Source organism: Euprymna scolopes, chromosome 14 (genome assembly GCF_053919585.1).
Source record: "Euprymna scolopes isolate OS-2025 chromosome 14, ASM5391958v1, whole genome shotgun sequence".
In the NCBI taxonomy this organism is placed as follows: domain Eukaryota; kingdom Metazoa; phylum Mollusca; class Cephalopoda; order Sepiida; family Sepiolidae; genus Euprymna; species Euprymna scolopes.
Genome location: NC_136495.1, coordinates 97612046 through 97636325, shown reverse-complemented (window position 1 = coordinate 97636325; position 24280 = coordinate 97612046). Strand labels below are relative to the sequence as shown.

Sequence of the window (24280 nt, the reverse complement as noted above, 5' to 3'; positions counted from 1 at the left end):
TCCATTCATGTTCCAAAGCATGGGCATTTCAAAGAGAAGGGTGCTATCTGTCTGATGATTATATTAAAAAAGAGGGGATTGTCTAGTCTTTCTACACTAGAATGCTGCCATGAGCTCCCATTACAATCCACATAGCCCTACAAGCATCTAGTTGTAGTTTTTGATCCACTAAGAATGTTGCATCTTTTTTAGTCCAACTAGCTGTTTCCAGCAAGAATTTTTCAAAAGACTTATAATTGCCAGAACAAAGGCACTTTTTCCAACCAAAAATCTACTCAAACCAGAATTACCCAAAAATTTAAATACGATAATTATGTCGGGGAGCAGGAAGGAAGAATATAACTCAGGAAGGAAGAACATTGCTTCAATCACAAAGTAAAACCACTTCAACCATTGCACCCGGAAGTGTGGTACAAATTAAATCACCAAGAAGAGATTAGAAAGAATGGAAGAAAATCATTGTGTGGCAGAGACTGGATGAGAGGTCATACCATGTCAAAGTTAATGGAGAGCTGCATCAACAAAATTGGGTGAATTAAAAAAAAAACAGAACAATCCCCATTATCATCACCAATCTACTAACCATTCCAATTGCATCGTGAGGTACCAGCGAATGTGGGACTGGGTACAGAAGAGACTTGTAACCCCCAGATATCTCAACAAGAAAATGACAGAAGAGAAAGATTGAGCCAAACACCATCTCCAACAAAATCAAACCTAGAAAGGGTGAGGATGACATGGTCAGAAAGACTAGTAAGAAATCTTGCTAGGTTCAAAGACTATGCATCTTAAATTGAGTCCAAAGTGAAAAGGGCAGAATAATCCCTGTTAAATAAAAGGGTAGTCAGCCCAATGAATGCCTCGGTCATTATCTTTTTTTTTTTTTGTCTGTTGCTTTTTATTAGATTTATTTTGTTTTCTTGTTTTTCTTTTTCAAAAAAGGAAAAACGTTGCATGAGGAACTAATTGAGGTTTACGTTGCCTTTAGCAGTGTCACTGTAGTTTTTTCTCTCAAGAAAGGAACCATGCAATAGAACTCTTTACATGCATTGTGTTGTCTTTTCTCTATTGCCATCTACATATAAACATTAATGAAACAAAGATGAAGGAGAAGAAGATCACAGGAAACACCATTGGGGTTGGCAATGTTATTGGAGGGGGGACCATATGGTTTTGTCACTCACTATAAACTTTGATGACACACATCATTAGCATTGTCTAAAGAAACAGACCACAACTCTCAACAGGCAAATCTACAAGAGTGGTTCCACAAGTAAAACCTCTTATCTTTTTTTTTCTTTTTTAACTCAAACAGTTGCACAGCTACAAACACAGGAGTGGTACCATTAAAACAAGTGACCATTTTTCCTCCAGAATTTATTTTTCTACATAGTCACCAACATTCTTAATGCACTTTTGCCAGTAATGAACAATGGCTGTGTATGGAGCGTGTTTGTCATACAAGGGTCATTTCAAAAGTAAAGCCTCCTATTTTTTTTTAATTCAAAAGGTTGAAAAGCTATAAAGACGAAAGTGGTATGATTAAAATGAGTGACCTTTTGCACTTCGGAATTTATTTTTCAACACAGTCACCACCATTCTCAATGCACTTTTGCCAGGAATTCAATAACGCAGTTCTGCTGCTGATGCACATCCATGACACAGCTGCTTTGTTAGAGTATCACACTGCCAATATCTGCAACAGAGAGAGGAAACTTTCAAATCATGAATGCATACTTTCAGTCATCATAATAATGCAATTTGCAATCCTCTCTGATCCATTTGGGGTGGAATAAAAAAATAGGAGGCATTACTTTTGGAACGTTCCTTTTATGAACACTTTTCTCCCACATATTTCTTCTCTTCTCTTTCACACAATAAATTATATCATTACAACCGCTGTATTTCATCTCTAGTTGAATCATATATGCCTTTTTTCAATTATTAATTCTGTGTTAGCTGAGTGTTGTGGTATATTGGAAGACTGGCCATAGCAAATCATGTCATTGCTCTCACGGTAAAATCATACAGACCAGACATAAAGAACGCAGGCTTTCCCACTACTTGTTCATTGGCCATTTTGTATGAGAACTCAACTTGCTATTTTAACTATCGCAAATATTTATGCATGTTTCAGTAAATTAAATCAATGGAATAATTTTTGTATAACTAGTGAAAGGTGATCCGGAAATAAAAATTACTTTGATAAAAATAAATCTAAAATAATTGATTACATTTTATCATTAGTATTCTTTCACTATCTGAGATAAAAAGGAATTTCTTTACAATAACCTCACCATGAAATAATGTTTGTCTCCAGATGATACATGATCTCGAATTAAATTTAAAATCAGAACAAGCAATTTTTATTTCTGTAAAATGTTTTCAAATTTAAAATCCAATCAAGCACTTTTATTTCTGTAAAGTTTTTTTTTTTCAAAATTTAAAATAACATAAAGCAATTTTCTTTCTAAAAATGATTACAAATGTAAAATCCGATCAAGCAATTTTATTTCTGTAAATTGTTTTTAAATTTAAAATGTGATCAAGCAGTTTTTGTACTGTGAAATGTTTTCAAATTTAAAGTATTTTATTTCTAAAAATGCTTTCAAATTGAATATCTGATCAAGCAATTTATTTCTGAGAATGTTTTTCATTTTAATATTCAATCAAGCAAGTTCTTAATTCATACCAGTTTACGTTTAAAAGAAAGACTGCGTTATATAGAATTAATAACAATATTTCTTTGGTCAGAGATGTCAGAAAATCTCTATAATTACCAAATATCCAGTTTTTCTAATATATATATATATATATATATATATATGTTTTCAAGTAAGATCTTTGACTTACTTGTTGTTTCATCAAATACTTCTGCATGCAAAATCCGATCCCGCATTTTGCTAATTCCTTCCCTCTGATGAGAAGGAGAGTATTTCTTCGAAACTCCGCGAATTAAGGACTATCCATTTATCTAGTGTTTCCTTTTCAGATTAAATATGTTTTTAACTCATTTCAAAGTGTTTTTTAACATATTTTATTAACTGTTTGCTCATATATATATATATATATATATATATATATATATATATATATATATATGAGCAAACAGTTAATAAATATATATATAATAATATATATAATAATATATATATATATATATATATATATACTAGCAGTTCAGCCCAGCTTTACTCGGGTCCTATGTACTGTTCATAACTGTTCATAACTTGCCCTACGTGTGAATACACTTTATGTAAGATTTCAAAAATGAGTAATTTTGTAGAGATCGCAGAGGTCAATTTTTTAAAATTTGACTCTAATTTTGACCCCATTTATTATTTTGCTCAAAATACAAAGTTTAACCCACGTCCAAGTTACCTACATCTAAAATTTCAAGTCTATAGACCTAAAATTGGCAGAGGAATTTGGTAGAATCTGCAAAGGTCAACTCTTTCAACTTCGACCTTTTGGCAGCCAAATTTTCGCTCCGAAACTGATTAAAATGCTTGCCACATGTCTGAATACCCGTTATGTATAAATTTCAAATGTTTAGACCCAAAATTGGCTGAGTAGTTTGCGAGACATCGCAAAAGTCAAATATTTTGAACTTTGACCTCTCGGCAGCTCAAATTTTCGACCCAAACCGATTAAAAAGCTTGCCCTATCTCTGAATAACCTTTATGATAAATTTCAAATGTTTAGACCAGAAATTGGCTGAGTAATTTGGTAGAGACCGCAAAGGTCAAATTTTTTAAAACTTTAACCCTAGTTTTGACCCCTTAACATTTGTTTTGGGCTCAAATCAAATTAAAAAGTTTGATCCATGTCCAAGTAACCTACATTTAAAATTTCAAGTGTTTAGACCCAAAATTTGCGGAGGGGTTTGGTAGAGTTTTTAAAGGTCAAATCATTGAACTTTGACCCCTTGACAAACAAATTTCTGGCCGGAAACCAATTAAAATAATTTTCCCATATCTCAATACTCCTTATGTCAAATCTCGAGTCTCTAGACCGAAAATTGACAGAATTATTTGGTAGGGAAATGTACACAGACACACATATACACACATATGCAGCCATTTTCACTTATTTATATATATATATATATATATATATATATATATATATATATATATATATATATATATATATATACTAGCGTTGAACTTTGACCCCTTAGCAGTCAAATTTCTGGCAAAAAACGGATTATAAAGATTTTCTCAAATCTCAGTACCCTGTATACCAAATTTCGAGTCTGGTGACTTAAAATTGACAGAGTTATTGCATAGGGAAATGTACACACACAGACACGTTCACGTTTATAGATTAAACAAAAATATATATGTATACATAAATATATATGGAAACAATTTTGTGTTTACTGTAAACTTTTTACGCAAATATAATGCAAGTATAAATCATGTAGAATATCTGCATGAATATAATTATACGTAATAGTTAACTAAAGATGATCATCCCATAAGAAAACCGAAAAAAACTAATAGAGAATTAATTAAAATGAATGTTTAAAAGAATATGCAAATTAACTAGATATTTTGCTAGTGAATGCAATTTCATAACCCATATATAACAAAATTGTATTTTCTTTTTAAATAAATAGAAAAGAGCGTTGAGTTCGGCTGTCTTTTCTGTTTGCTGCTGTCCAAAGACCGGCTGCCGGTCCCTGTTGGGCGGGTGAGCCTTGTTTTTATTTTTCTGCCTCCCCGCGAGGCCATTAACTGTCTTGTTTTCGAATTATTTCAGGTTGTCTCTTTTCCCGACTCGACCGGTCTGCGTCTGAGGTGGTTGTTCAGTGTCATATCCAACGGAAGCTTCAGCCAGGCCAACCGGAAAGAAGACGTAGAGGAGGAGGGTAGCTGGTCCGGGCTCCAGTGCAGACATGCCTAGCCCGGGGTCCGGTTCCCAGAGGGGGCTTCGGCCACCTCTGAGCACCGGATTAGGCCTTGGAAAAATTCTACCGCCACGTGGTCCGGGTTCCGCCCCCCTGCCTAACCCGGGTTCTGGCGTTCGTGTCCCCGACACGCCCGCCGGTTCAGGCCCAGTAGACAGACCACTAGGATGGATTAGTGTTGACCCCCGCACAAAACTCGGTGTTATCCCCCGCACCGCTAATCTAGGGGAATCGTTTGCGTTAGGCAGCGACTCTCACGTAACTAGTCGTACTGCTGTTCCTGGCAGTAATAGTAGTAGCAGTAGATTTAGGCCAGCTGAAAGAGGTGTTCCGACTCGGTGGAATCACAAGAGGAAGAGGGCTTTAATTGTCAGCCCTCCCGCCCATAGGAGAACGGACCCCCTAGGGTCGGGAATTAAACCAGCAACCTCTGGAGATATCTCAATATTGAGGAACACCGAGTCGGAGCAGACGTTTTCGAACGGGTTGCCGGACGACAGGGAAGAGGCTATTAATATGTTAATGCTTCTAGATGAACAGTTGAACGCCGCGAGGCAAGCCGACTTAGAATTTAGTAGCAGCGACAGTAGCGCAGATGAATGCAACACGCGGCGACCGCTGCTACGACAAGCGAGAAAGTCGCGTCAACGAGAAAGAAAGGGGGCCGCTCAGACTGAAAAAAAGAATGGGGCAGCTAGTACCACAGCCACAAAAGAACCGGCACTGACCCCTAAACCGTCGTCCCCAAAGGAGAAACCAGGAGAGTGGCCGACGTTGCCAGGGAGTTCACAAACAATAGACTCGTCCGGCTCTATTATTCCCCTGGAACAGAAATCACCGCCGTTAACAGTGTCACCGACGATAATATCAACACCGCAGACGGCCGCGGCGGCAGTGGTCAAAGAATGGGGCCCCCAGTCGCAACTAACTCTCGGGGATTACCGCCGGTTATTCGATACAAAATACAAGGATTTGACCGACGGTAATGTTATTAGAGTAGAACCGAAAACTATGGAAGAACTTTCGAAGAGAATAATATCGTTAGTCTCCATAGACACAAAGAAACGAGCATTAACCGGTGTGCCGAAAGACGACATGGCGAAAATTCTGGGGGAATTAAATATCCCCGCAACCTATATCTGCCGTAGAAGCTATGCAGTGTGGGATTTACTACTGCCCAAAGAAGAAGACGCCGTCAATATATTCAAATCGAAACACATGTGGCGACATATTCAACTTAAGCCGGAATATTTAAGTAAGACGCGGACGAACGTGTCTATTTTGGGAGTCCCCTGTATTCTCGGCCCTGAGCAATTAGGTGCCTTTATGAGTCAATATGGGGACGTAGAGTCCGTCATTCCTGTCCGTGGTCCCCGTAACCTTATGGTAGGGGACTACAACCTAAAAATGCGTGTTGACAAGGAAGGATTACAAAACATCCCCCCCATGCTCAGGTGCGACATATGGTCGATGAGCATTATAGTAGAAGGTCGCAGGCCCCACTGTTGGAATTGTCAACAGCAGGGCCATATGGCACGGGAATGTCCGAAAAGAAACCCGCAGACAGTAGTAGTAGTAGCAAAACCGGCGGCAGTGGTACCAGCAGCCCCTGAGAAGCTAACCGGAGGGGGCAAAGAAGCAACAACGTCGGACGGCTGGACTACAGTGGTAAAGAAGAATGGCAGAACCACTAAGACCCCCTCCACAAGAGAGCAGCCCCCTGAGGTACAAGGTCGGCCGGTTCCCACAGTGTCGTCAACGGTCTCTTCCACCAACGTTACCACTAAAGAAGTTGTTAGCGGCCAGAAAAGAATGCATCCGGTCTCCTCGTCTGACTCAGAAGGGGAGCACGATAAGGAAACGGCTACTGTGGTAGAGTACCAAGTGCCGAAAAAGGAAACTAAAAAGAAGGCGAGAAAAAACAAGGAGGCAGGGTCCCGTTCCCCGTCCCCTATGAATGTAGAGAAGACTGTCTCTACGGTGCAGCCACCCAAAACCCCTACCCTAACCCCATCGGCTGAACCAAAATCCCCATCCCTTTTCGATACCCCCCCAACTGGTGCCCGCTTGTTGTCCCGGGAGAAGCCGGCGACAAAAACCAACAGCGGTAGAAGAGCCGCCTCTGTATCTCCTGTAAGGAGTGAAAAGACGAAAAAGCTCCCCTACCTTCCTGGAGACCGGATTTGCGAAGTAGACCCCCTTCACGCTGACACGTATATAACGCAGCGCCATAGGGGTCTGATTAAGCCGCTTAGAGAAATGAAAATAATCGACGGGAAAAGTGTTACCAACCCTAAAAACTTCCCAGACGCCCCCCTAGTCATGACCTTTGTGCGCCATAAAAAAACTGAACGCACGAAGGCCATGTGGAATATGATCGACGACGCCAGGAGGGCGATTCCAGATTTAAAGTTGGTGGAAGAGAGGCATGACTCCCTCAATCAGCTGGCGCCGAGATGCGAAGGTAGGGTTCCTATTTACGTCCACCCTTGTTTGTATAGGGCCCTTAAATTAACGTTTCCCCTGGATGTCGGAGGTATTGCGCGAGACGGACGAGTAACGTCCGAGTTGCTTTCGGGCAACCTCGCCCAGTCCTGCGGCACCCTTTCTAGCAAAGACTTTAGGTCGGTGGTTGCGGATATCTAGACACAATGGCCACGTCCTTGAGCTTGTGTAGTTTGAACGTTAGGGGCATGAGGTGCCGAAGCAAAGCCGCTAGGGTACTGAGGGACCTCATGTCGATGAATATAGATGTGGCTGCGTTACAGGAGACTCACTACGATTGCGTTGATGATCATCGGGTGCTGGAGGGGCATTATGATGTCTTTTCAACATACGGTGATAGTCAAAGTAGGGGGGTTTCTTTGTTAGTTAGGCGCACCCTTTCTGCAACGGTTAGCGTTGTTCACGCGGATACTGATGGTAGACTGATCGTGGCCGATGTTGCCGTGGCAAATAGAGCGTTTCGAGTCGTCATGGTGTATGCGCCCAATTGCGTACGGGAGCGGGTTTCCTTTTTCCGGCGGTTGGAGGTGTTTCTCGGGGGTTCGGAACGGTTAATACTAGTGGGTGATTGGAATGCCATCCTTGACCCCAGGGCAGATAAGGTGGGCGGGACTAGCAGGACGGATGGGTGTGAAACCAGTCTGTCGGACCTGATGGCTAGATGCGATCTGGTAGACAGGTATCGGGTGGATCACCCGGGGCGGGAGACGTGGACGTGGCTCTCTAGCAGGCCTTCCGCTTCAAGTACTTACTTGGATCGGTTGTTAGTTAGAAGAGGCAACATAGAATACATATCTTGTCCCATGTTCCACTGGTTAGGCCACTCTGACCACAAACTACTTGTGGCCAGGTTAGACTTAGATAGCAACCCCAAGTTAGCTGGGTACTGGAAGTTAAATACCTCCCTACTGGAGATAGGTGACTTTTGGGAAAGGCTAACTAAACACATACAGAAGGGATTAGTGGGGGCGGTTACCGGGAGTAAGTGGTGGGTAAACGCCAAATCTAGCATTAAAGACTTCTCTGTCAAATATGGCCAACGCCTCGCGCTAGATAGGGCCAAGGCAGAGAAGCGTCTAGAGGATAGACTATCCCGGGCCGTGGCTGGGGGGGATTCCCTAGAAATAGGGTTAGCTAAGGCGGACCTGAGTCGTTTGGCTAGCGAGCGATATCAGAGCCAGGTAGTTAGGGCTAGAATTAAAAAGATGCCCAACGAAGCTGTGAATGTTGACAAAGCCGAATGAGTCTATTCGCTCGGGCGCAAATCGGATAACTACATTCGTAAAATTCAGAGTCCGGAAGGGGACTCCTTAGTGTCGGCTCGGGGGATTTGCGAGCGGTTTCGAGTGCACTTTGAAGATCTCTTTGCACAGCTGTCCAGGCTCCGCGTCCAGGAGTTTGGCAACTATTTAGCTGGCTCGCCCCGCCTGGAGGCGGCCCGAGCGGCTGGTTGCGATGGTCGGGTTACAGAGTGTGAGGTCATAGCTGCTATGAAGCAGGTCGCCTATAACAGATCACCAGGACTGGATGGACTACCCTACGAACTTTACTTGAGGATGTCGCACATGTTTGTTCCGATTCTGACGGGTGTGTTTAACCACTGGTTTGACACGGGATCTATCCCGAGTCAGGTTACCAAAGGAGTGGTCACACTTCTGAAGAGGAACGACACACATGTTGGGGGATAGATGATTTTAGGCCAATCACGTTGCTGAATACGGATTTAAAAATCCTGGCCCGAGTGCTGGCGAATCGTTTGCAGATTGTTATCGCTGACTTGGTCGAACCGGATCAGAATTACGCTGTGAAGGGAAGATCAATTCAAAGTAATTTGCATTTGATACGTACAGTCATAGAAAATTTAGAAGACGACACTGAAGCCGCGCTGATTAATTTGGATCAGTCCAAGGCGTTTGATAGGGTGGATCATCGTTTCCTGATGGCTGTTTTAGAGACCGCCGGATTTGGATCCGGCTTCTGCAGATGGATTTCCATTTTGTACGCTCGTCCGACGGCAGTTGTGCAGGTCAACGGGGTGCGGTCGGCGCCGTTCGCGGTTTCTCGGTCGGTGCGACAGGGGTGTTTGTTGTCGCCCTTGCTGTATGTCCTCGCGCTGGAACCATTCCTTAGGAAAGTGAGGACCAGGGTGGCTGGACCGGCCCTGCGCGGAATTGCTCTTCCTGGCGGTGCGCGAGCCAGGGTTTCCGCGTTTGCCGATGATGTCACCGTATTTGTTTCGAGCGTCGTTGATATTATTACGGTGATTAAGGCTCTCAAGCGTTATGAACAAGTTACAGGGGCCGTAGTCAATCTCAGCAAATCCGTTGGCCTGAGGTTGGCCGCTTGGCGGGGCTCGAATGCTTTGCCTGGCGCATTTGTCTGGACGGATGGCCCGGTCCGTATTCTGGGTGTTTGGTTTGGACCCGGTCTATGTCTAGATAAGAACTGGTCGGAAGTACAGAGCAAGGTCGAAGCGTCTGTGAGGGTTTGGCTTCGAAGGGGATTGTCCCTTAAAGGTAGGGCGGAGGCATGCGCCACTTATGTGTTTCCGCTGATCCTTTACCGATTGGCTGTACTTCCTCTGCCTGCGGTCCGCATGGCGGCCTTAACGCATGCGCTCTTCTTACTGTTGTGGAATGAGCGACGGCCGCTTGTCCGTAGACAGGTCTGCACTCAACGTCTTGAAGATGGGGGCCTGGGGATGCCCGACCTGGCTAGCCACAAAAATGCCAAAAGGTTGGCGTTCTTGGGTAGAACTCTGATTGAGGAGTCTGATTGGGGTCCCGCGGTCGGTGCAGCTTTTCCCGACCTTATCCCCAATCATTTAATTGAATGCCAAAGAAGGCCGAGAGGGCAATCAAGATTCTTCAACGAATGCCGAAATGCGCTTAGAGCGATGCCAGGGTCCTTGGACCTTGCACAGCCTAGAAGGGCATTATATCAGGGATTAGTGGTGGGGACCGCTTCGGACCCGCTTGGGGAGCGGCTGCAGCTGTCGGAGGGGGAGGTTCGCTCTCTGTGGAATTGGGCGCCAGGCCGGGGATACCTAAACAATTCACAATTTTCCCTGACCTGGCGATTGGTTAGAAACGCTCTACCCCTCAATGACATATTGTTTAGAATTGGTATGGTATTTAGTCCCTTTTGTCTACGGTGCGACGAAGATAGCTTAGAAACCGTAGAACATGCTTTTTATACTTGTTCCAAGCTCCGTGAATTCTGGGAGTATGTCAGTGAGGTCACGGCTCGCATCATCCCCGATCAGGTGACGATCCTGGATTTAGCATCCGTTGTCTACAACGCAGATCCCTTGTGGCCTAGGGAGGAACGAATGGTGTTCCTAGCGACCTTGGCCGTAGCTAGACTGGTAGTGTGGGTTTCACGCATAGAGATAGGGCGTGGGGGGAGCCGCCTTCTCATCGGGATTTGATTTTGTATTTTAAACACCAACTTAAAATCAAAATCAGATGCGATAGAAGGAGGTTATCTCGCTCACAGTTTAGTAGGAGGTGGATTCACACCGCTAGCTTATGTGCGTTTGTACGAAACAGGCTTGAGTACGTGTTCCCTGCCTAGGCATGGCACACGCCGACCGTAAAAGCAACCCCCAGACCAGATCAAGATAATCCCGTAGTGGATCAGTCCCTTAGCTAGTTGGTATAAATGAGTTCCATGTCCCCAATTTTTATTTTTAGGTGTTAGGATACCTCCAAAGAAGCCCAGTCCTGATTAATTTATTTTAGTCCCAACCCGTCCCGATGTTATTTTTCTTGGAGGTCACAGAATATCCCTCCCCCCCCCCTTTATTTTGTCCGTAGCTGTGCCCACTCCCTCTTAGGAAGTGCTTCCTTGTTTTCGGCCGATACCGGAAAACAGGAACCATTTCAAAATTAAATAGGTAAGGGTGGGTCCGTACTAACACAGTCACCGTTTAACGTTTTATTTGGTTCATTTAATTTTTATTACTGTTATTTTTCTTTATTTTGGGGTGTTTTTAAGGCTCTCATTATCCCCGCCCATCATCCGCATATATCATACACATCACAATTTCATCCGCATATATCATACACATCACAATCTCCATTTTGTCATTATTTCATTGTAAATATAAAGGCATTATATATTTTAATTTAAAAAAAAAAAAAAAAAAAAAAAAGAAAGGAAAAGCCATTGTATATAATTTTATTGTTAAAAAAAAAAAAAAAAAAATTGTACATATTGTCATCTGGGGCTTTAAGTAGATCCAACTCCTAGAGTGAATGCGGCATTGTGGTGATTGCAACTAGTGATAGGGAATAGACAAGTGGACGACCCCCGACACCCATCTTCCCCCCCCCCCACACCCTTTCTGGCCTCATGCCACATTTAAAAAGAATTAGTTGCCTGTTTTATATAATTTTAACCCTAAAATTCTGTAAAATTTGTGATTTTTCTTCTTAAATAAATATTTAAATAAATAGAAAAGAGGGTTTTTAATATGAATATCAATACACACAAAAGAAAAACGAATTTATAGGAGTATATATATATATATATATATATGTATATATATGTGTGTGAATATATATATATATGTATGTATGTGTGTGCTTCATTTTACTTTAGTCAAAGTTCTCAGAAATCAAGGAGCTCAAAGATTTGATCTTTATGAGACAGATAGATATTTGAATATTCCATTAAAGTTCTCATTTGCCTCTCAAACATTAAGTTAGTAAAGAAGTTTCGAAGATTATTTCCCGCTCCCCAAATGACCATTTTAAATGTTATATCTTTCTTGTGGTTCTTTTAGTCTTACTGAAATCCAGGACAAGTACCCATCTAGTTTGGTGGAATATCCAGCTTAGTGCTGTTACTCTAAATAAAATCACTTAGAGAAGGTGCACAATTCCTAAGCCAGTGCAGGATAGCCATACAGAGGAGATCTTATTTGGCCTTTAAATACTGCGTTATTTTAAATATTTAGTTACGGTTTATTGTAGGAAGAAGTATCCTGTACATGGATTTGTCAGGTTGTCCTGACAAATCCATGTACAGAGAGACTCAAGTTCTCTACTGTAGACATCTATTATCTCTCCAGCAGGTATGTGCATGTGTGTGTGAATGTGTGTGCGTGCGAGTGTGTGAATGTGTGTGAATGTTTGAATGTACGCGCGTGCGCGTGTTGGGGGTGGGGGTGAATGTAAGCTGGCGTTTACTACTAGAAAAACAATAGAAACTTGTTTACGTATTTAGGCAGGAATAGATGTGTTCTGTTCGTTCCCAAAATAAATCTGAAAGCTTCACACGTGTTTTATATTTTCTCTTCATTTGATTTAAAATGTGCACCTTATTTCCTTCGGGATTATTGTATAATGAATTATTGAGCAAAGTATTCACATAGTCCCTCCCCACCACCACCAAACATAACAAGACGCTATGATAATCTTAGTATAACCAAAATCATGAAGAACGTCATCAGGGCACAAACTGCAAACGTGGTGTTTTAGTCTCATAGGAAGGAGTCGTCAAGCCTTGACATATTGCTTTTGTGGCACAGCAATGGAAAGAACTAATTACACCGCCTCATTTCTGTATTCTTCTCCTACACATATAAGGGTACAATAAAACTCAATAGAAAGCTTTTCTTGGGTGCTACTGTACCCATATTACTCCTTTCTCTTCTCGGAGAAGGGGAACTGCAGTGCACTAAACAACCCATTTCCTTTTTAAATTTTATTTTTTAAACATTGTTCTTATTCTTCAAGGAAATTAATTCGATGAGTTAGATTACTTTGATGACGAGGAGAGAAATGGGTGCCAACAATAAAACTTAAATTGACTTAAACAACAAAAAGAAATGGTGAAACACTGAAAAATCACCTTATTGTGAGTGGTGCCGTGAAGAGGAGCAAAGTGTAGGATCTGTTCTGATACCAAACTTCATCTTTTCTGTCCTCGATCTGTAAAGGAGAAATCCTTTTAGACTAAGGCAATTAAATTTTTTCTTCTAATCCAAAGTGCACAATTTTGGGGTGTTCTGTCCTCGTGGGGAGCAAGTAAATAGAAACAAATAAGAAAAACTTCCTGGTTCCAACATTTCGAAGTTAAATGGTTACTGCCAACAAACAAACAATAATAATAATAATAATAATAATAATAATAATAATAATAAAAATATCATCAAGTAAAATATAAAAAAAGTAGTATAGCAACTTATTTATCATGTTACTGTTCCTTGAGGAGACATTCCTTTTCCCTCCGGCAACTTGTAGTTAAGAAGTTTGACAACGGTCGGTTACATTTTAGGTCAGACGTGTCACGTTCTCCCTAAAATTCATTGAAATAGATTTTTTTTTTTTCTGTTTTACGATATATCACCCCCCCTCCTTCTGTATGTTGAAGATCTATCAATGTGGCTCATTGATACAATACTTGCGCAGTGAAAAAATATGATTTATTTAGTTTTTGTGCGGCAGGTTATCTCAATATTCCATAAGAATTTTTCACTTAAGCACCTTAAGTGAAAAATTGTTTCAGCAATCTGTCCCACTATTTAGGCACAAACGAACCATAAAACGCATCATTTTGTATATAAAATCTAATTTTAACCAGCAATTATTTCTAATCAATCAACAATTTAAAAAAGGTTTTGAAATCATTTTCAGATGTCTGACAACGGTGTTGTATATTTTTACTCTAATTAGATTTTTTAAAAAGACGTCACACTGCATTCTTTGAGTTTTGGAAGCGATTTGAGAGGGGAAAAAAAAGGAAAAGAGAAAATGTATAAAATTCTGAGGATGGAGTCTATCTCTGTGCAGTCACTCATGCACGCATGCACGCACGCACACACACACACACACACACACACACACACACACTCGTGCGCAAATAACTAACCATTATTCAGTGCAATTTTCCCTGCGCATTTTGAAAAAAAAACAATCTCTCAGCAACGGCACAATTTCAAATACGCCCACACATTTTTCTCAAACAACAAAAGTAAAAATAACATATGCTGGGCAGACGTAGGTGAAAGCACCATCACGTGACACAACCAGCCAATGAGAAAATTAAGAAAATAATCCTTTTAACGAATTTCCAAACGCCAAAATATCAGCAGAAGCTAATGCTCTCTGGAGCCGGTCTAGATCTATAAAAAGAGCATTTTGCGTCCAAACGAGTCAGTCGACCTTTTGAGCAACATGGTGTAAACGTCAACGTCGACCCGTCTGCGTTGGACGTTAAACACGCATACGCCTGACAATTAATTCCTCCACATGGAGACGGACTTGCTACTCTAATGGGCTTTTTACTCTTTTCTATCTCTCCGCTAAGTAAGCGAGGAACTTTTATATTGATTAATTCTTCCTTAAAAAGAAGTGTTTTCTTCCTTACATAAAAACATTTAATTACCTCCGTCACCGTTCACAAAGAAAACAACCCTGTCTGTTTTGTTCATTTATTCACCTTTGTGTAATCACCTTATTGTTTTGTTATAAAATAAATGCGGTGCATTTAAATCAGAAGGAGGTGTCGTTTGTTTCGTTCTCATTCCTTTTTTTTTATTATTTGTTTGGGGCGAGGAAATTTAATCTCACTTAAATTTCTGACCCCCACTACATCTCCGAAATATTAATTTTAAACAAATAAATATGTGCTTATTTTCATAATATTACGTTATAATTTGGCTTATAAACATATTTATTTTAAAATTCAAGCAACGCTTCTATCATGGAAAATACAATTCTGACTTTAAGAATGTTTTTTGGAAGCGGCAAATTTTAAATTAAAATAAATCATAGAAAAATATTTTTATTATACGAATATTCCAAGGACTAATTTTTGGCATTTATAATTTAATTAGAATTTCGGAGATATGACCTCTACGTTCCATGTGTATATGGCATAATAGGACGTCCAATTTTCATAAACTCTACACATTAAATTAGGCTGTATTTCGGTCCATTTTCTGAAATTATTTGTTCATCAAATATTTCTCTCAGTAAATTGATTATATCATTTGCAATTTGCAAATGCTGCTCGGATGTCAGTCTCTTCATGATGAATTGCCGAACCAAGCTGAACTCAAAATAAAGATAGTTGCCAAATCTGCAATTAAAGAAAATAGAGTTGTCAATTTACAACCACTAGAAACTGATTGTAAGATTATCTCTGAATTTGTGACTTAACATGAAAACAGAATGTCAGTTGATATATAATATATATTTCTACTATTATATAAAAGGAACTGTCCATGTGTGTCACTTCATTCTCTATGGACTCAAAATTGGCTGGGTTGATTTTTATGAAATTTCACATGGGGGTACCTTATGTGGTTGGAGAGATATGTATCTTTGTCTTTGATAAGTATCGCTAATTGAAATAATCCTGTAAAAGAAAGAAACAGGCGATATTGACCAAAATTAAAACCTTACAAAGCCTAACATCACAAGTGCATTGGAAAAGTTTCATTACCACACAAGCCGAAAGGCTCTATATATAAAATTAACAGTAGGTTCTTTGATATGACAGGGGCTCATTCGAAATGAATGTTTTGAGCACAATTGAAGCATGATGCTTGACATTTACAATTTAAACTTTAACATTATATATAAAAAATTATTTTATAAAATCAACAGTAGGTTCTCTACAGTGCAATATAGACTACAATATATTGTGTATTAAGTCACTTGGTGAAGGAGTTTTGTAGAGTCTGCAAACCTCTTCCAACTTTAACCTCTTGGCAGCCAAATTTTCACCCAAAAACTGATTAAAAAAAATTTCTGCTTGTCTGAATATCCTTTATGTAAAATTTCAAATATTTAGACCCAAAATTGGCTGAATAGTTTGCTAGAGACCACAAAGGTCAAATCTTTTGAACTTTGACCTCTTGGCAGCCAAATTTTCAGCCAAAAACCGATTAAAAAGCTTGCTCTGTATCTGAATACACTTTATGTAAAATCTCAAATGTTTAGACCAAAAATTGGCTGAGAAGTTTTTAAAATTTGACCCCAATTTTACCCTCTTACCATTTTGAGCTCAAATCAAGTTAAAACGTTTGATCCATGTCCAAGGAACCTACATCTAAAATTTGAAGTGTTCATACACAAAATTGGCGAAGAAGTTTGGTAGAGTTTTCAAAGATCAAATCGTTGAACTTTGACCCCTTGACAGCCAAATTATTGGCCGAAAACTGATTAAAAAGATTTTCCCAAATCTCAATACCCCTTATGACAAATCTCGAGTCTGTAGACTGAAAATTGACAGAGTTATTTGGTAGGGAAATGTACACACGCAGGCAGACACACAGACAATTTCATTTTTGTAGATATACTAGCATTTCAGCCCAGCATTGCTCGGGTGTTTGGAAATGTGTGTTGAGCAAAAAAAAAAAAAAGAAGTGGCAGCAGGAAGGCATGCTCGCACCCGTACCACGAAGGAGGAAAAGAACGGGGAAAAAAAACTGACGTCTTTGCTGTTACGACCATCGCCAAACCGGAAGTGACGTAGGTTTTAATTAAGGCCAGACAATCGAAAGGAGAGGATGACATTAAAAAATATCGTAAAAAAAAACCCTTCCCTGTAGAAAACTGCCCAGTTGAAGGTGAAGATATTAATGTTTTTAGCCAATTTTTCGATATTTGTCATCCGAAAGGTCGAACTTCAAAACGATACTGATCATGCAAACATACATACATACATACATTTATATATTGGTAACTCAAATTTTCGACCCAAACTGATAAAAATGCCTGCCCTATCTCTGAATACCCTTTATGTAAAATTTCAAATGTTTAGAGCACAAATTGTCTGAGTAATTTGGTAGAGACTGAAGCGGTCAAATTTTTAAAAGATTTGACCCCTATTCTGACCCCTTAACATTTATTGATTTGGGCTCAAATCAAGTTATTAAGTTAGATCCATGTCCAAGGAACCTATATCTAAAATTTCAAGTGTTTAGACCAAAAATTGTTGGAGGAGTTTGGTAGAGTTCTCAAAGGTCAAATCATTGAACTTTGACCCCTTAACAGACAAATTTCTGTCCGAAAACCGATTACAAAGATTTTCTCAAATCTCACTACACTGTATATCAAATTTCGAGTCTGTAGACTGAAAATTGACGGAGTTATTGTGTAGAGAAATGTACACATATACACACACAGACACTAGCATTTCAGCCCGGTGTTGCCTGGATGTTTGGATGTGCATGTTGAGAAAAAAAAAAAAAAAGTGGTAGTAGAAAGGGAGACTCGAACCTGTACCGCAAATGAGGAAAAGAATGGGGAAAAAACCTGACGTCTTTGCAGTTACGACCACCGCCAAACCGGAAGTGACTTATGTTTAAATTAAGGCAAGACAATCGAAAGGAGAGGATGACTTTCGAAAATATCGGCGAAAAAAGCGACCCCCTCCCCCTGTAGAAAAGTGGCCAGTTGAAGGTGAAGATATTAATGTTTTTAGCCAATTTTTCGATATTTGTCGTCTGGAAGGTCGAACTTCAAAACAATACTGATCTTAGTAAAATCCGTCGCCCTGTCGAAAGTTTTAGGCAGACATGCAAACATACATACATTCATATATTGGTAACTAAAAATTTTCGACCCAAACCAATTAAAAAGCTTGCCCTATCTCTGAATACCCTTTATGTAAAATTTCAAATGTTTAGACCAGAAATTGTCTGAGTAATTTGGTAGCGACCGCAGAGGTCAAATTACTTTTAACTTTGACCCCTATTATGACCCCTTAATATTTATCATTTGGGGCTCAAATCAAGTTATTAAGTTAGATCCATGTCCAAGGAACCTATATCTAAAATTTCAAGTGTTTAGACCAAAAATTGTTGGAGGAGTTTGGTAGAGTTAACAGACAAATTTCTGGCCGAAAACCGATCACGTAGATTTTCCCAAATCTCAGTACCCTGTATATCAAATCTCGAGTCTGAAGACTTAAAATTGACAGAGTTATTGCGTAGGGAAATGTACACAGACACACGTTCACTTTTATAGATATATAGATAGATAGATATAATGAGGGCGAAACTGGAGTCTTGGACTTCCGGTTTGTTGGCTGTCATGGCTCTTGTGAGCTACGACGTTGTTTGACTGTGGAAATAATTATATAATCTCTCACATTCTGAAAATTATATATATATATATATATAGTTGAGTGTGTTGCTTATCTTCAGGTGAAATAAGTTAAAAACGAAAAGGCGGACCTGTACAAGAATCCCCCCCTTATATATCAGTCAATAATAATCCACTGAAAAAAAATTGCAAAAAAAAAAATGAAGCTGTTCTTAACATGAGGAGGTTGGGGGTGTTCATTCCGAAAACTGTTCTTAACATGGGGAGGTTTATTCTGAAAGCCGTTCTTGAGGTGGGGTGGGGGGTGATTCTCGTTCAGGTCCACCAAAGAAAATAATAACTTATCCTATTACTAACCCTGTCCAGGGGAAAGACAATTTTGCCAAGTAGACTTAGGATTAGTGGCAGGATATGTCATTTTCTTTTTTTGTTACTATTTTGTAAAGAATGACAGAGGGCCAAGATACTAACTGGACTAGTAACCCATTTTGTTTCTTGCGCGTCGAAAATAAGAGATTTGAATGAAATATAATTTAAAAATTATACACAAACTTGAAACAATTTATGAACGTTAAAAGTATGTAGGTCGGTAAAAAATTAAATTTGAATACGTTTGATGAAACTTATTTGTTAGTTGTATATATATATATATTTTTCTATATCTCGGTTAATGTTATTCTTAACGATACTGAAATTGTACCGAAAATGCTTATAAAAAAAGCAAATCTGAGAGTTTTTAAATCACCAGAAAATCATTGTCCCTATTTAGTTTCCTAGGCACGAGGGCAAAGTTAGAAATAATATAACGTTTTAATGTGAGAGGTTACATAGCTCTCATCAAAACGAGGCACTTTAGGTAGGAACAAGAATAACAAAAAAATTACCAAAGTTTAAAAGAATTTCTCCTCTGACTGAAGACAGAACAGATTGATTTTAGCTAGAGAGTAGTGAGATTATTTGTTTGTGACTATTTAGTTGCCTCCACACGAAGGCAAAAGGATATTTTTTTTTTACCTGTCCCAGCGTAGTATAAACACCCCCAACCACCCCATGTTAAGAATGGCTTTCGGAATAAACACTCCCCCCAACCTCCCCGTGTTAAGAACGGCTTTCGAAGTTGGGGGTGTGTTTTTCCGAAAGCTGTTCTTAACATGGTGAGGTTGGAGTGTTTATAATACGATGGGGCACGTCGTAAAAATTTACCGGCAAAAGATAGACACAAGGCCGTCTTTCATTGTGGAGGAAATGAAAAGTTTCTCACAAAATTGTCACTTTTAATTGGCCCACTTACCTCTCACAACGCAAGGTTAAAACGAAATTCCGCGCTTCTTTGTTGACATTCTTTGTCGGCTGTTCTAATCTGATATATACTAATACCCAGGAAAAGTCACTTCCGATTAATGTTTACCAGGTTTAAAGTTTCTGCTTATTCTGAAAAGTAGTCATGTTCGTTTGCCTATTTTTAAAATCTGGTAAACATTAATCAGAAGTGACTTTTCCAGGGCATCCATATATATCAAAATCAGATCAGCTGACGAAGAATGTCAACAAAGAAATACGGAACTTGACTTTAGCGGGTTAAACGTAAGGCTAGTTTATAGTGGGAATCAACGACCTTAAAAAGAGAGAAGTTTTGATGGGAAAAATATAGTTAATGTTTAGCCAAGAAAGGAAGTTTTGCCTTGGCGGTTTTCTTTTCGACAAGAATTACACGAGAGCCAACGCGCAAATTGATTGGTTGAACCGAAATCGAGGCTGAAATTTTATCCAATCAAAATCAAGTGTTGAATGTCTGCGACCATTTACAACGTAAACAACGTGGCAGCTTTCCTTGGGAGCGTAATTTTTTTTTCTTTCAATCGCATCTCCAAAATCTTTCCAAACCTTTTATTCCTCTTTTTCTTCAAAGACGGTGGATAGATCACAACAATTATCATTTTGACGTGGATTTTGTTTTACACATTCTGTTGGATGCGCCTTTATTTTGTCCGTTTGCGTGTATAGTTGTTAAAACAAAACAAAACAAAACAAAAAAATAGGAGTGTTAGCAGAATCCGAAGGTGGGATCAATTTCGGACCCAGCGATTTTCCCTTTTTTTTCCCCCTCATCTAATTTAATTCGTTCAGAATTAATAGAAACATTTCCCCTCTTTTTTGCTCTTAAAGGACTTTATCAATTTAAAATCATGTCTCGGTTATACCAAAGTGTAAAATCTTGTATTTACAAGGTAGGTTTTTTTTTTTTGTTGTTTTGTTTGTTTTAAATTATTGATGTGTAGACACTACAGCTGATCTAACAAAAACATAACCTTTGTGTACGTTTTCAGCGCTCGAAATGAATTCTCTTTTTAAAACAAGACTATCATTCGATTTGCAATTTTGAAATTACATTGCAATTTAATGCATTTAAAGAAGAAAAAAGTGAAAATATTTAGAAAAAAATTTATTTAATATCGATTATTTTTAAGAACATGCTTTTTTTTTTCATATATATAACCAAGTTTTAAATTGTGATTTTTTTTTCTTCATATTAAAGTTAATAAAATACAAAATTCTCCTAGAGACTGGGAATTAAATTAATGAACATTTGATATTAATTCCAAGATAATTTTAAAACTACAAATCGTCTTAATTTTTTCGAAATGAGAATTTCAGACGCTGAACACGTACACACGTACACATCCAACATAACCTATTGTTTGCGATCGAATCCTGTAAACAAATAGAAAATTTGTTTGCTTTCTAGCTAAAGTTATATACCCAGAATTTTCCCTATTGCGTAATTTTATTTAATTTGTATGTTTTGAATTAATGTTTTCAGGAAATTTGTTATCTTTCTATATACTGGGAGGGGGGGGTATTGTTTTGCTTTCCGATGACGATCTTCATTTTTAATTGATAATCCAGAATTATTGTGTCCTTTATATCACCAATACCTTACGATGCAATTATTATATTTGAGAACCAAAAATAAGGTTATTAATCTAATAACTATTAAAAAAATTTGATTCGCGTAAAAAAAAACAAACGTGACGTTTCATCATTAGAACGAGTTCTTTGTATTGTCAACAATAAAAAAAAATCATGTTATTGTAATGAAATTTAAGTTAGAAACTTTTTTGCTAAAATGATTTTGAAAACGAGTTTTTAATCGATGCTTGAAACTGTAAGCATTGAAATTAAGCAATTTTTAAATTTCTTAATTGCATTCTTAAAAGAAATGACGGTAACTCCTTACCCCCCCCTCCTCCGAAAGTTCCCTTTTTTCTTCCTTTTTCTTAAAGAAACCAATTAATTAACATTTTATATTAAAGTTATTGGTTATGATTTAAAGTGTCTATTAAAAAATAAAAATGGCACTTGTACATTTTAATACCACTCCTCGTGCAAATTTAGAAAGTGATTCTTAACATGGGTATGAGGATGGTTGTTAACTCTTCCCTTTCTCCGGACGGAAAACAAAAATTAAAATGCATAAGTGCTGTAAAAATATATCTTCGCAATGTTTCCAATTTTACTAGTTAAATAATTAAATAGTACTGTCTTTTTTTTTTTTTCTCGGGGTGCTAGTGATCCGGACGCAAATAATAACGTTATTATTTAAAAAGCCATTCTTAACATGGGGAGGGTGTTTTGTACATATTCTATACTTTAACCTTACAATTGAATTTAAAAAAAAAAAACTTTAATTAAACTTGGAAATACGATTTAAAAAATAGTGCAGATCACTCTCTGCACTAGCAAACACCCATTAATGCTTAGCGAAGTGGTTTTTTGATGATTGTTTATTTTTAAAATTTTAATAGTACTTAACTTTCGTAGTGACACGTATTTTATCTGAAGTTGCATCATTTTTTTTTTTTTTTTTAGATCTTTCGCAGAGTAATATATAATACATGCTACTAAAACTTTGATTTCTAGGGGGGAAAAAAAAAAAAAAAACTTTCAAATTTGCTTAAATTCTAATGAAATGAATTCCCAGTGTTTATTTTATTTTAAGGTGAAAATATATCTAAAACACCTAAGGATGGTTATCGAAAAAAAAAAAAAACTGACGTAATTTATTTTCAATGTTTCTTTTAAATTTGCGTTTATTTTGCGCAAACGTTTCAAGACTTTATTCCGTACATTACCACCTTAATTTTGTCCCCTTTCCCGTTAAAGTGATTACTAAGAAACATTATTATTCCTAAACAACAAATTCTGCGACCACAATTTCATTTTTTAATATTTTTTTTCACATTTACCTAATGGTGCCTTTCTATGATTTGTGAATAAGATTCCCCCCTCCCTTTTGCATCTAAAGAAAAATATGCCAATTCCAATTGTCTAAAAATGGTAAACTCTTGAAAAACCTTATTCTAGATTCTTATTTTATATAAAAAAAAAAAATATTCGTTGGAAAATATCTTCGTAAAATATTTTACTTGTCGGAATCTCCATGTTTTAACTTTTTTCTCTCAATTCAGAAAAAAAAAAAAAAAAAAGGGGAGGTACTTACGCACTTTTGTTACCGTGCTGTGCTGAAATAATTATTTTGAAAGCTCTTAACATGAGAACGGGAGGGTGTTTTGTAACTATGCTGTGCTTCCACCTAACAATTTAATTTAAAAAAAAAAAAAAAAAAGATATAGTGAAACTTGAATTTAACCTGAAAAAAAAAAAACTATTTAAAAATAGAATGGTAACAAAAGTGCATAAGCACCAAAAGAGAAGATGCTTAAAAAAGATGTTTTATATTTTAATCAGTGGTTTCCCAACGTTTCAAAAAAAAAAAAAAAAAAAAAAAAATTAATTTGATTATATTGCTCGAATATTTACTTCAACAATATTTCATCATGCAAATAACGTTAAAATGTGGTTTAAAACTTTTACCAGAATCTCTTGAGAAAGATTTTGCTGACATTGCATAAAAAATCCGAAGTAGCAAAATTCAGAAATTCGCCGTCTTTTTGTAAAAAAACAAAACAAAAAAACGTCCTATTTTCTTTTTCTTTCCGATATTAAACTAAAACTTTATGATCCTGTCTTTACTTTTTCATTAAATAATTTAATTTTAAGAATTTTATTAAAAAAAAACAAAAAAACAGAAATGGTATTTATGCTAATAATAGCATAAGTACCATTTTTTTTCACTTAATATGGGAAGAGTGTTTTGTAATTATTCTATACTTTCACCTAACAATTTAGTAACTTATAATTAACTTATATATATTAATAGCATGGTAACATAAGGGTATAAGAACATAAAGTTTTTATGATTGTGGAGTGGGGGCACATTTTTCACAAATCTAAATTAAAGATGCTAAATTATAAACTTGAATATATTTCTTTATGTTCTTGAAAATATGGGGAGAGGGGTAATATTAAATAAATGTGGCACGAGTTTATTTAAGCATAGAGGAATCCAACCTGTGCCCCTAAAAAGGGAGATATTTCTGAAGAGTTGCAAAATTTGCCGTGGTCGCGCCTCATCAGCATTCCCCAATGGAGATGTCTCATGCTCCCGGCGATAAACCAATCCTTCTCCCAAAGGAGGGGTTAATTCCTGGGAAGGTGGCCTCCTGAGACTGAACGTTCAGAACTAAGCTCGCGTGCATGTGATTGGGTGGGTAAGTGGCTCTAATTTTACACACCAACAAAATGAGAGACTATGTCAACTTGTTGGTTAAAAACCACTGAATCAGATTTTGAAGTAGAACACAATTACCAAAATAAATCTCCACTCTTAACCCCTTACTCCTACTTATGATATAATGGTTTTCTTTTGTTCTCGGTGGTTTTTTAGATCTGT

General features: G+C 38.0%; 1 protein-coding gene and 1 long non-coding RNA gene across 2 annotated transcripts in view; one reads left to right on the top strand and one right to left on the bottom strand.

The window, feature by feature from the left end:
• Positions 1-906: 906 nt before the first annotated feature.
• LOC145293191 (uncharacterized) lies at positions 907-24100 on the bottom strand. The gene is made up of 3 exons (XR_013869681.1): positions 23899-24100; positions 13280-13359; positions 907-1696 (listed from the first exon to the last, which is right to left on the bottom strand). It is a non-coding gene; the product is annotated as an uncharacterized LOC145293191 (long non-coding RNA).
• Positions 20235-24280, top strand: part of LOC145293190 (uncharacterized) — a 41004-nt gene continuing 36958 nt past the window's right edge. Inside the window, exon 1 of the mRNA XM_080139683.1 lies at positions 20235-20714. Within this exon, the coding sequence (XP_079995809.1) occupies positions 20673-20714 (42 nt within the window). The 5' untranslated portion in view covers positions 20235-20672. The remainder of the gene's footprint in view (positions 20715-24280) is intronic.